This window comes from Halichondria panicea, chromosome 15 (assembly GCF_963675165.1).
Source record: "Halichondria panicea chromosome 15, odHalPani1.1, whole genome shotgun sequence".
Taxonomy (NCBI): Eukaryota; Metazoa; Porifera; class Demospongiae; order Suberitida; family Halichondriidae; genus Halichondria; species Halichondria panicea.
The window spans coordinates 2192115-2203945 of NC_087391.1; the positions used below are offsets into that span (position 1 = coordinate 2192115).

Below are 11831 nucleotides of genomic sequence, written 5' to 3' on the forward strand. Positions count from 1 at the left end.
GTCAGGGGGAAGATCGAGGCAATGGTCCGGATGGCAGTTACCGTATCGTGATTTGCGAGACTATGAACAAACAGAACAAACAAAAAAGCTTGTTGAAGCAATTATTATTCATAAAGCTACCAAAGAAAAATAGCCAAGCTGTTTCACCAGGAAGCCACACAATCGCACCTGCCACCACTGTAAACGTAGATGCTCCAGTTTGCACAATAACTATACAGAAGCCACACTGCTACACGGATAGCGGACATACAAAACACGTGTGTGCGTCCCTTCAATCCGGCAAAGTCTTTGTGATAATTCATTCATGGTCAGTACAAAACTGCAGTACAACATAATGTGTAGTACGGTAATTATAAAAGGTGTTTAAAGGGATGAGTAATTACGATTGAAACTTAACAATTCAAGTGAACCAAAGCAAGTGAAGGTGCAAAACTTTTGACCAATGGCTACAGAGTCATAAATACAAATCTAATAGTCATAACACACAACACACACTTTTAATATACAAGCAAAGGTGTCCATGCACTCACTGCCCTAGGTCATAATGAGACTCGGCCTCAACTGTTATCTTGCCAGGTGTTGTGTTCGTGTACACAGAGCTAGCCAGGGGGGCCAATGCAGGGGGCAATGCATTCGTACTATCTATAGGATTGTCCACGTAGTCATACGAATGTTTGACAGAGGAGGAAGCAGAAAGGAATTCGTTCGCGTCTACATAATCATAAGTGCGTTGAGACGTTTCCTTTTTTATCGAAGTAGGAAGGAAGTTGCTAGTTTTTGTGCAATCATGTTCAGGTTGAGTTACTTGCTCTTGGGGATAATTGGCAGTATCGTACAAACTTCCGTTAGGAGGTGGAGCTTTAGGCTGTACCTGTTTCGAATGATGATTATTTGCTACATCGTATGCAGGAAGCTCAGCATCATGCTTACCCACTTTCGAGTATGCATTAACACTAGGTATAACCGGAGGATGGGGATGATTGGCAGTATCGTACATGCTTCCGTTAGGAGGTGGAGCTTTAGGCTGTACCTGTTTCGGGTGATGATTATTTGCTACATCGTATGCAGGAAGCTCAGCTTCATGCTTACCCACTTTCGAGTATGCATTAACACTAGGTATAACTGCAGGAGGGGGGTAAGTTGTATCGTACATGCTTCCATTAGGAGGTGGAGCTTTAGGCTGTACCTGTTTCGAGTGATGATTATTTGCTACATCGTATGCAGGAAGCTCAGCTTCATGCTTACCCACTTTCGAGTATGCATTAACACTAGGTATAACTGCAGGAGGGGGGTAAGTTGTATCGTACTCGTCTCTCCCACAGAAATCCTCATCTTCAATCTCTTCATAAGCTCCAGCAGACTTTAATGGATGCCTGGTCCCCTTCTTAGAAATTGAATCACCCGGAGCAGGGAATACTTTGTCATAAACCGGCTGCTCAATAAATGTGGCTGTGTCATAGTCAGCCAGAGAAGTTGGTTGAGGTGTTACGTTAGCTACCGGAGGTTGATGCAATTTAGAATAGTCTTCATCCTGTGGGTTGGTAGGAGGTGGTCGATGAGTATGATCAGCTGTGTCGTAAACATGTGGGCCTTCACTTGGCTGGCTGTCATCAGGATAGCTGGCTGTGTCGTATATTGGTCTCTCGAGAGTAGACGTGAGATTGTTAGTGCCTGTTTTTGAGGGCGATCTGAAACTAGGGTAACATAATTGAGAGTATTTATTTTCTGTGTGCAAGTTCGAGGTCTCGTACGGTAAATTAGTAAACGCACAATCATCTGATGACCCTTTTCCAGTCATAGAATTCATTTCCAATCCAGGGTCATATTTCAGATTCCGAAACTTCTGTTCTGCTGAGGATCCATTTCTAGTTCCAGCATCATCATAAGCAGTATAAGCTGCTCCTTCATCTGTTAACAGCAAATTATTTATGTGGTTTACAATTATATGTTGCTTGGCAAAAAATGAACATGCAACTAAAACCATAGTTAAAGGGGGGCTGGAAATGAAATGAATCATGTGCTCTACGTACAAAAATTGATACTTGTGGTTAGAATTAAGGGCTTTGAGTTCAATTCGCGTTTTGATTTTTAATTAGTGGAAATGATAGAGCTAATCAGCTGCTCTAGAGACGACCATTCAGGCAGGTATTGTATAAAGTGCCTTCCACTGCTTCGCGCTGTTTTTTAGGGATCTTAATTTCTTGTTGTTATTTATACTTTTAACAGTGATACTGCAAATGCATTAAATCTAAGACATGGACTGGTATACCATAACATATATACTGTAGTTGGATTGGGATTGGATGGCGTAAGTATATTCTATAATTATGCCTCGGTGCATGTGTGCATGCGCAGCAAGGTATACAGTAGTGTGTTTGTGTGTGTGTTACACGTGTATAGACTGCTACAGCTGCTCGAAGTGCAAGTAGGAACTTCTATGGGCTTCTAGTCATGTTTTCTTTGGATTTCAATGTGTGGATTTGCTTCGTTCTTAAGTCAATAGGCTTAGTTTTAAGTCTCTTCAGACTCGTGTGTATAGAAAATATGTTTATATAAAACTTACTTAGAAGTTAGCTCTGCACTAGAACGCTAGCCATTGGTATAACTGCAAGAGTGAGGAAAGAACAGCAAAGCTGCACTGTTTCATGAGAATATAGCAGCCGTTAATTATGGGCTTTGAACTGACTTTTGGCAACCTTCTTTTTTGCAACATTCCTGCATGCAAATTATGCATGCGAAATATTAGTGAATAGCAAAGTATTAGCTTGATGTGCAGCTAGCTGAGGCATCAGCACCCGCGGTGCTTTTATTATGTCATCATCTATCAATACAGCACCTCTAACACGCCACTCGCCATCATGCAAAGACACTACTGTATACTGATTCAAATTTGCAACCATAATTATTTACATGCTAGAACACAGCGTCAAGCACCGTTGGGAAACACGGACTGTATCACGCGGATGCTTCCTTTTCCAATCCCTTTTCTGTTCTTTATCTAAAACTATATATACATGTATAATTATAGTCCTTGTGCTTTAAACAGTGTATATATAATTATGCCCTCAATTATACACCATGCACGGACAGTCCTTTTATCTACACCAATAGGGTTACCAGTAGGTAAATAATACAGCATCGTTCATTAGACCTTTCTTTTTGCTGATTCAATTGTCTTAAAGGGACTGACTATGCTTGATCTCAAACCCTTCCTTCACACACATGTATTAACAGTCAGATTAACTCACCTGAAACAAACCTTACGTGACCTCTTCTCCGAACTTTACACACAAGCACACACACAATGATTACCAAGACGATGATCACCAGGAAGAGAGCTCCACCCACTCCACCAGCTATACCACCCACAGAAGAGGCTGTTGGTGTAACTAAAAGTATTGTTATTTATCGCTTAATTAGCATGGTTTTAAACTAATAAAAACCGTATATCCCTAGTGCATGCACACCAAGGCATACAATTTACGGCAGAGGAGGCAGATATATGAAGCATTTACTCATTAAGGTTGTTAATAGACGAATCAATATCCGCATGCTTCTTATAAGTTTTTCTATGCAACTGATTTAGCTAGCACTGTTTTTAAGGGTAGCTACGCTAAAGCAAAGGCTCATTAAGGTATGAAAAAAAGCAGTGCAATTAAGAGAAACCCTATATCAAAACGGTGCAAAATATTCTTACGTACTGGAGCAGACATCAGTATATAGAGTAAGAACATACGAGTTGATAAAGGACACTATACTAAAGCATACTCGTATAATTATACAAATGCCAGTCACTCACCAGGTTCACAGTTACTTTCAGTGAATCCAGCCAGACAGGTGGTACATCTTGTGGATATGTTGGGTTCAGAAAGACATACTGCACAGTCATGGTTACTATTATATCCAGGCAGACAAGTAGAGCAGCTGGAGCTGAGATCACGATTGCCTATGCACTCAGAGCAATTTGTATTAGGGTCAAAGTTAGTGGCTAAACATGTTTGACAGAGTGTTGCTGGGTCCCCTCCTGGTAGAGCACACACACCGCAGTCTGTATCAGTGAAGCTGTCTGGTTGTAGGCAGAGGGAGCAGTTGGTGACTGGGTCTCTGTTGGGTAGGCAACTAGTACAGTCCAAGGTGATATCCCAGCCTGGTAAACACTGGGTGCAGTTGGTAGAGGGATCTCTGTTGTGTAGGCAACTAATACAGTCCGAGGTGATGTCCCAGCCTGGTAAACACTGGGTGCAGTTTGTGACTAGGTCTCTGTTGGGTAGGCACTGGGTACAGTTGGTAGAGGAATCTCTGTTGGGTAGGCACTGGGTACAGTTAGCCAGGGGATCTCTGCTGGGTAGGCAACTAATACAGTCCGAGGCGATGTCCCAGCCTGGTAGACATTGAGCGCAGTTTGTGACTAGGTCTCTGTTGGGTAGGCACTGGGTACAGTTAGCCAGGGGATCTCTGCTGGGTAGGCAACTAATACAGTCCGAGGTGATGTCCCAGCCTGGTAGGCACTGGGTGCAGTTGGTAGAGGGATCTCTGTTGGGTAGGCAACTAATACAGTCCGAGGTGATGTCCCAGCCTGGTAGACACTGGGTGCAATTTGTGACTAGGTCTCTGTTGGGTAGGCACTGGGTACAGTTGGCAGAGGGATCTCTGTTGGGTAGGCACTGGGTGCAGTTGGTAGAGGGATCTCTGTTGGGTAGGCAACTAGTACAGTTCGTGGTGGTGTCCCAGCCTGGTAGACACAGGGTGCAGTTGGTAGCGGGATCTCTGTTGGGTAGACACTGGGTGCAGTTGGTAGAGAGATCTCTGTTGAATAGGCACAGGGTACAGTTAGTCAGGGAATCTCTGTTGGGTAGACACTGGGTACAGTCGGTAGAGGGATCTCTGTTGGGTAGGCAACTAGTACAGTCCGAGGTGATGTCCCAGCCTGGTAGACACTGGGTGCAGTCGGTAGAGGGATCTCTGTTGAGTAGGCAACTAGTACAGTCCGAGGTGATTTCCCAGCCTGGTAGGCACTGGGTACAGTCGGTAGAGAGATCTCTGTTGGATAGGCACTGGGTACAGTCAGCAAAGGGATCTCTGTTGAGTAGGCAACTAGTACAGTCCAAGGTGATTTCCCAGCCTGGCAGGCACTGGGTACAGTCGGTAGAGAGATCTCTGTTGGGTAGGCAACTAGTACAGTCCGAGGTGCTTTCCCAGCCTGGTAGGCACTCGGTACAGTCGGTAGAGAGATCTCTGTTGGGTAGGCACTGGGTACAGTCGGTAGAGGGATCTCTGTTGAGTAGGCAACTAGTGCAGCCCGAGGTGATTTCCCAGCCTGGTAGGCACTGGGTACAGTCAGTAGAGAGATCTCTGTTGGGTAGGCACTGGGTACAGTCGGTAGAGGGATCTCTGTTGGGTAGGCAACTAGTACAGGCCTTGGTGGTGTCCCAGCCTGGTAGACACTGGGTGCAGCTGGTAGAGGGATCTCTGTTGAGTAGGCAACTAGTGCAGCCCGAGGTGATTTCCCAGCCTGGTAGGCACTGGGTACAGTCAGTAGAGAGATCTCTGTTGGGTAGGCACTGGGTACAGTCGGTAGAGGGATCTCTGTTGGGTAGGCAACTAGTACAGGCCTTGGTGGTGTCCCAGCCTGGTAGACACTGGGTGCAGCTGGTAGAGGGATCTCTGTTGAGTAGGCAACTAGTACAGTCCAAGGTGATTTCCCAGCCTGGTAGGCACTGGGTACAGTCAGTAGAGAGATCTCTGTTGGGTAGGCACTGGGTACAGTCGGTAGAGGGATCTCTGTTGGGTAGGCAACTAGTACAGGCCTTGGTGGTGTCCCAGCCTGGTAGACACTGGGTGCAGCTGGTAGAGGGATCTCTGTTGAGTAGGCAACTAGTACAGTCCAAGGTGATTTCCCAGCCTGGTAGGCACTGGGTACAGTTTGTAGAGGGATCTCTGTTGGGTAGGCACTGTATACAGTTTGTCTGTAGATCGTAGAATTCCAACAAACATAATTTGCAGTTAGTGGTTGGGTCATAGTTGTCATCCAAACATGTAGAACAGTCTGTAGTAATATCTAGGTTGTAGAGGCAGTTGTTGCAGGGTTCTAGTGATGAAGAGTCTAATCGGTTATCAGTACACGTTAGAATGCCATCAGCTTGACATGTCACCACTCGTGGATTGTTCTTAGGTGTGGTGGTACAGTCAGGTCCACAGAAACCAGGAGAGCACTCAACTCTGAAACTCATGGTAATGTGAGATATGTTGTGGTATCCAGTGAATGTCATCTCCTCTGTGAAGCCTGCTCCAAGTTGGAGGTTGTCCAGGTCAATCAACAGACTGTCTATTATGTTTGGAAGTCCGCTGTCCACGGCTTCTATAAAGAACTGTATTTGTCCCTATATAAATAATAAATAAAAAAATTGGTAGGTGAAATAAATACAAACTTACCGTCCACATAGTAAAATCTGTTCTTGAAACAGGTAGAGGATTGGGTGCTACCCCCAGTAGTGCTGTTGGACCTTGACCGAATGCTGTACTCATTTCACTGAATGGGCAAGTGCTGGAGGACATTGGACAGTTTGTGAAGAAGTACCCCATGCTGGGTCTTGTCTCTAGTGTAGCACCGAATGGTCTGAGGGTCCAACGGAACCTAGTGTCACATCTCTCATCTCCTGTGTTGTCACAGTTGCCTGAGTTGAATGGTAGTTCATCACAGCACACTGGTATTGTCAGTGCATGATGACATTCAGCACACAGTCCGGTTGGGTTGGTATAGTCGACCAAGTTGACAGTGAGAATAAATTCACCACTTACCTGCTAAGAAATAAATTAAGCTGATTTTGATATGCTGTAGACTCTGATTCTGATATGTTACTAGCCTCGGTCTGCGACTAATTTTTAAAAAATATAACGAAAGGAAAAAAATAGCCTAGTATCTATACCGCGTAGAAACTGGATTATTAGCGTATGGGCTAATGTGGTCAATAGCAGACCTCTATATATGAGGATGAGCTTATAATGCAGTCATTCGAGCCTCACCCAGTAACCACCAGATGTTTTCCTGTGACAAATGATGACTCGCTAGCTAACAGCTTTAGTGCAAGACTAGGTTATAAGTTGAAAAGAAAGTTTGTGCGAACAGATAATGCTATGAACGATTCTGCAACAGCCTTTAATCACTGTGAGTCAAACTAGCAATAACTCGAGAAAGAAGCTGTAGTTCGCAAATCCATGAATTAAAATCCAAGGCTGCTTCGTCACATTTCAACCGTTGAGCAGTTACAGCTGGAATACACATCGTGACACACATGCATGCACACACTGCATGATACGCTAATAAGACAAGCTGACTTTGTATTGGAATAATAATAATTATTACTATGAGCCAGCTCAGCAAAATTTTGTTGCGTACGTGATCGTGTCCAACCTCCTAAATTGAAACAGGTGAAGGTGCATGCATGCAGCATGTGCTGGCAGCCTGTATGCATATTCAGACACCACAGTATATACATCACATAAATCTTAATGTACACGTACATCATTGCAGAGAGCAGCAAAATCTTACAACTTGGATTCTTTTAGTGTGCCCACACTCACACGAAGACTAAAATTCAACTTCAAGTTGTAGCATTTTGCTGCTGTCTGTGGTGTTTCAAAGCAGCCTAATGATGTATATATATATATATATATATTATGTACGATGCATGTTGTCTAAACATGCAGCACGCCTCCCTGTTCTGTTTTAGTGCGAGGTGAGGCTCATACTAAAACAGAAATGTAACTGTTTTAGTATGAGCTATATGAGCCTATACGTAGAAACTGGATTATTAGCGCATGCGCTTTAGGGTCAATAGCAGAGCTCTATATACGCTTATATTCGAGAATGCACCTTATCCTATAATAAAGTCATTTCGAGCCCCACCCAGCAACTGGATGTCTCTGTGATGAGAGCTGACTCTGTGATGAGAGCTGACTCGCAAGCTGGCTAGAAAATGAGCAAGCAAGGCAAGCAGGCAACCCTTACTAGATCTATTATGTTACAGTTCATTTTACAGTTCATTTACATCATTTTAAATTCATATTATAAAGACATTTATATTGACCAGGAACTTGGAATAAAAGGACCTCACCCATGTCTCACATTCTCTCAGCATGATCAGACAAGGTAACAGCATGCCCAGAGAGTCCTTACATATCACCAGCTAATCATACACTGTACAAGCTAACTAGCTCATAGATAAAAAAAATTAGCTGAATCAATTCTAAAATGTCCTTTGCATAATTGGATCAGCGCTTCAATTCGAGTACAAAAAGCTTGCAGTTGAGCATGCGCTTAAAATAAAGATACGTTTATATAGTTGAGTAAGCGCTAATAATCCAGTTTCTACGGTATATATTATACCTTCACACTAAAACAGAAACTTATACACCTGGAGGTGTACTGCATGTCTATACAACAGTAATAGAAGTACCATGCACAGATAATAGCTAATAACTCGAGAAAAGTTAGTGATCTTGCATGCATGCGTGTCCATATGCACCTCACACTAAAACAGAAAATAATACACATGTGGATCGAGGCGTGCTGCATGTTTAGACACAGTATATACATATCAGTGTACTAAACTATAATTGCATAACTACCACAGTTTCTATAGCATAATTATATACGCTTATATAATTGAGTAAGCGCTAATAATCCAGTTTCTACAATAATTATTGCATGGGCGCTATTTAATTTAAGTCGAGGAATCCACCTGTTCTCTATGCTTCTATCTATGTGAAGCAGCTTAGTCTATTTCCTTGGTTGAGAACGCTTAAACACTAGTCTGACGCCATAACAGGGCGGATCTAGAAGCAAAAGGGTGCTGAGCATGCAAGGGAAGCAAAGCGCAGGCCGAAATCTGAGGCCACACCTACCAATTAGTGTGTGTGACTCAGTGAGAGTCTATTGCAAACAATAGAGACAACAGAAAATCCTATCTAGACTGTTTCATCTTCACCGTTGTCCAGGTCAGTTGCATGCAGTCAGTTAATTAATAGCTATTATAATTTATAATCATTATAGGGTTGTCATCAGGTCAGACATTCAGATCATAGGACAAACTAAAGTAGTTCTTGAGACCGGGGGGGGGTGCTTAAGCCCCCACTGGATCCGCCCCTGCGTAAGAGGCTCTCGTATGGTCCAGATGTCTGAGCTTGGTTCTGTATACAGGTTACGGCAAGTCTATGCATGCATATCATGGTGCATGCTTCCAACTGATACTTGTGAAGACAACTCGATCATACGACTATATATCGTACAGGTATATGAGATCCTATTCTGGCTTCAGACTAGTGTGCAAGCCTTCCACACCAACATAATGGCATAAACCACAGCTTCATGGAACTCAGTCATGCAAGGGAGAGTATTTACGAAGCATGTTCTTAGTAAACGGACTAGTTTATGGTTATTTACTACATTCGTAGTACTATATATTACTCGGTAATTTGTAGTGTATCCAGCCCTATAGCGTTCCATTAGAAAAAAGTCAGGCCTGCATGCAAGAACGAGGTTAATAATTTACTTACAGTTGTTGATGTGACCATCAGTAGAACTGCGAGTAGTGCAACACGTAACAAGTATCCTCTGGTAACCATCACGATCCACACACTGCAAAACACAAATACATGTTCCTGGGCTTGTATAGATTGGTGAATATGTAGATCTACAAGCACAAAACCTAGAGCCTGGCATGTACACATGTCAGCCTAACGCAGATCTAGATCTAGTTCTGAAATGCATGTTCAAAGAGCTGCATACTTACTTTACCTTAACTTACCACAGTCACAGTATACTAGCACCTATTTGACACACAGCTATAATTAAAGATCTATCAGCCACTGAACTGAATGTAATAATGATTTTCAATGTTGGAATACAAAATCAGCGTGGGCAGAACGCCCCCACAATCAGAGCAGAATCTATGACTGGTGACAAAAAGTACAAAACCAGCTGATTATGGTTCCTGCATGCATGGTCCACAACTTAATTGGAGATGGTCACCGCCAGATGCAGTATTACTTTTCTGCAGAGAATCTATCTGCTAAACCCACCTGACCTCTGCCAAACATTTATTAAAGCTCTGTTCCAGGCCATTGCACGTTTTAAGGAAAGACGCTGCATGATGATTGCCATGTAATTCATGGATATCGTATCGATCATTATCAATCATACCATAAATTGTCCATTCTAGTCTTTATAGTTCAGCTGACACAAGTTTGATAGAAACTTGACCAGGGACATGCAATAATTATATATTGTATATACTGTTTGAAAGAACAACTTTCTACTGGCTAAATTTGGATATCTATATCCTATAAAACAAACTGGACAGTTTATGAACAAGTGCATGATCGCAAACACGCAACACTCACAGGCAAATGGTTGCTAGGATTATATAATAATTGTAATAGTCTGATCGTTTGAGCTTCACCGGGAAACTGTGTCATGTGAATTGGTACCACTGTACCACTATACTACTGCACGATACAAAGTAACTGGCACATGCAATTAACTAGTGTCACCGTGGTCCAGGCCATGTAATGTGCTATTGTACCAGGATGTGCTATTGTACCAGGATGCCACATTGTGCTTGTACGTTGATGCACAGCATGCATGGCAGCAAAAATGTGGAAGAGGGATTGGCAACGTGCCTGAGAACTCCTAGTATGTTTTTTTGTATGGGGTAAAGGACACCCTCTTAGCATGCAACCTTGGCAGTGTTTGGCAAACTTTGTGAAGGACCGTGCATTTGGAGCTGCTACTGGAATGACCTTTCACCTTGAGCTTTATACTATGGCACGACCACGTGCACTGCTTTTTGCTGAGTTGGCACAACTGATGACTAAGATGGGTGTGGCCAGTCTGGTCTGGTCACATGCTCATCTATATATCACTAGCCGAACCAATCCCCAGCAATCCCACTCCATTCTGACGAGATCAGTTATATCATTCACCTTTATAGACTAGTGAGCAAAGTAGAGTGGCAACTTGCAGTAACTAACTGTCTATATAGCTACAGTATTCACCTTCGACTATCATGCACAAAATTCAGTCACACAAATAATTACCTCCACATATCACAAATAGCACTAGAAAATAACATATTCAACTGTGAGCTCAGTACGGAGTCAAAGCATGGAGTTGGTTATAAACACAATGCAGCAGTAGATGACACTACTGTACCAATCTTATAATCTACTTACAGCTCTGGGCGTGGCCACTAGTAAGGCTCCGAGTAGTAACACATAAAGTTGATTGCCCCTGATGTCCATTGCTTGTACAGACACACACTAGTGGAGAGTAAATATTGAGAGCAGGGCATTCATTTCTGCGAATGAGAGTAAAATCCCAATCTCATTAATAAATAAACGCTATGAATAACATTAATTTCACAACTTTAGCACAATCAATGGCTCAACAGTGAAATTGCAGAAAAGTTTACCTGTGAAAATATGTCACCTAAGGTAGTGAGTGTGTGCTTAGTAGAAAGCTAATGTTTATCCAGGGGCTCAAAATCAACACAGGGGGTACGTTGCTAAGCTGTTTTAATCATGTTAGAAATCTCAACAAGTGCTTGTAAGGCAATTACGTTGAAAGCCACTCGAGAAATACTTACTGCTTGCCAACTATTAAAATACTGTATGTGGAGTTTGGAGTACACGCGTACAGGGATGCACAACGAGGTACGTAGAACAGAAAGAAGACACTGCTGGTAAGAATTAGCTGGCTTGGCTTGCTTGAAACCGATTTTGGTAGAAAAGGGAGAGTGTAAATTATATCTCTAAGACTGTACTGTAGATAC

The 11831-nt window shown here is 42.8% G+C and overlaps 1 protein-coding gene across 4 annotated transcripts; it reads right to left on the bottom strand.

The window, feature by feature from the left end:
• Nucleotides 1-9: 9 nt before the first annotated feature.
• On the bottom strand, nt 10-11323 carry LOC135348761 (zonadhesin-like). 4 transcript variants are annotated; one of them, XM_064547077.1, is made up of 6 exons: nt 11233-11323; nt 9556-9637; nt 6433-6801; nt 3800-6380; nt 3249-3389; nt 10-1908 (listed from the first exon to the last, which is right to left on the bottom strand). In XM_064547077.1, exons 2-6 carry the CDS (start codon nt 9622-9624, stop codon nt 527-529), a joined length of 4542 nt encoding a protein of 1513 aa, XP_064403147.1. In that variant the 5' UTR covers nt 9625-9637; nt 11233-11323; the 3' UTR covers nt 10-526. The 4 variants fall into 4 exon arrangements, with proteins under 4 accessions (XP_064403147.1, XP_064403148.1, XP_064403149.1 ...); XM_064547078.1 differs by lacking the exon at nt 11233-11323 and adding an exon at nt 9807-10244 and having other exon boundaries at nt 6433-6798; XM_064547079.1 differs by lacking the exon at nt 11233-11323 and adding an exon at nt 9807-10244 and having other exon boundaries at nt 3249-3377.
• Between the last annotated feature and the right edge of the window lie 508 nt (nt 11324-11831).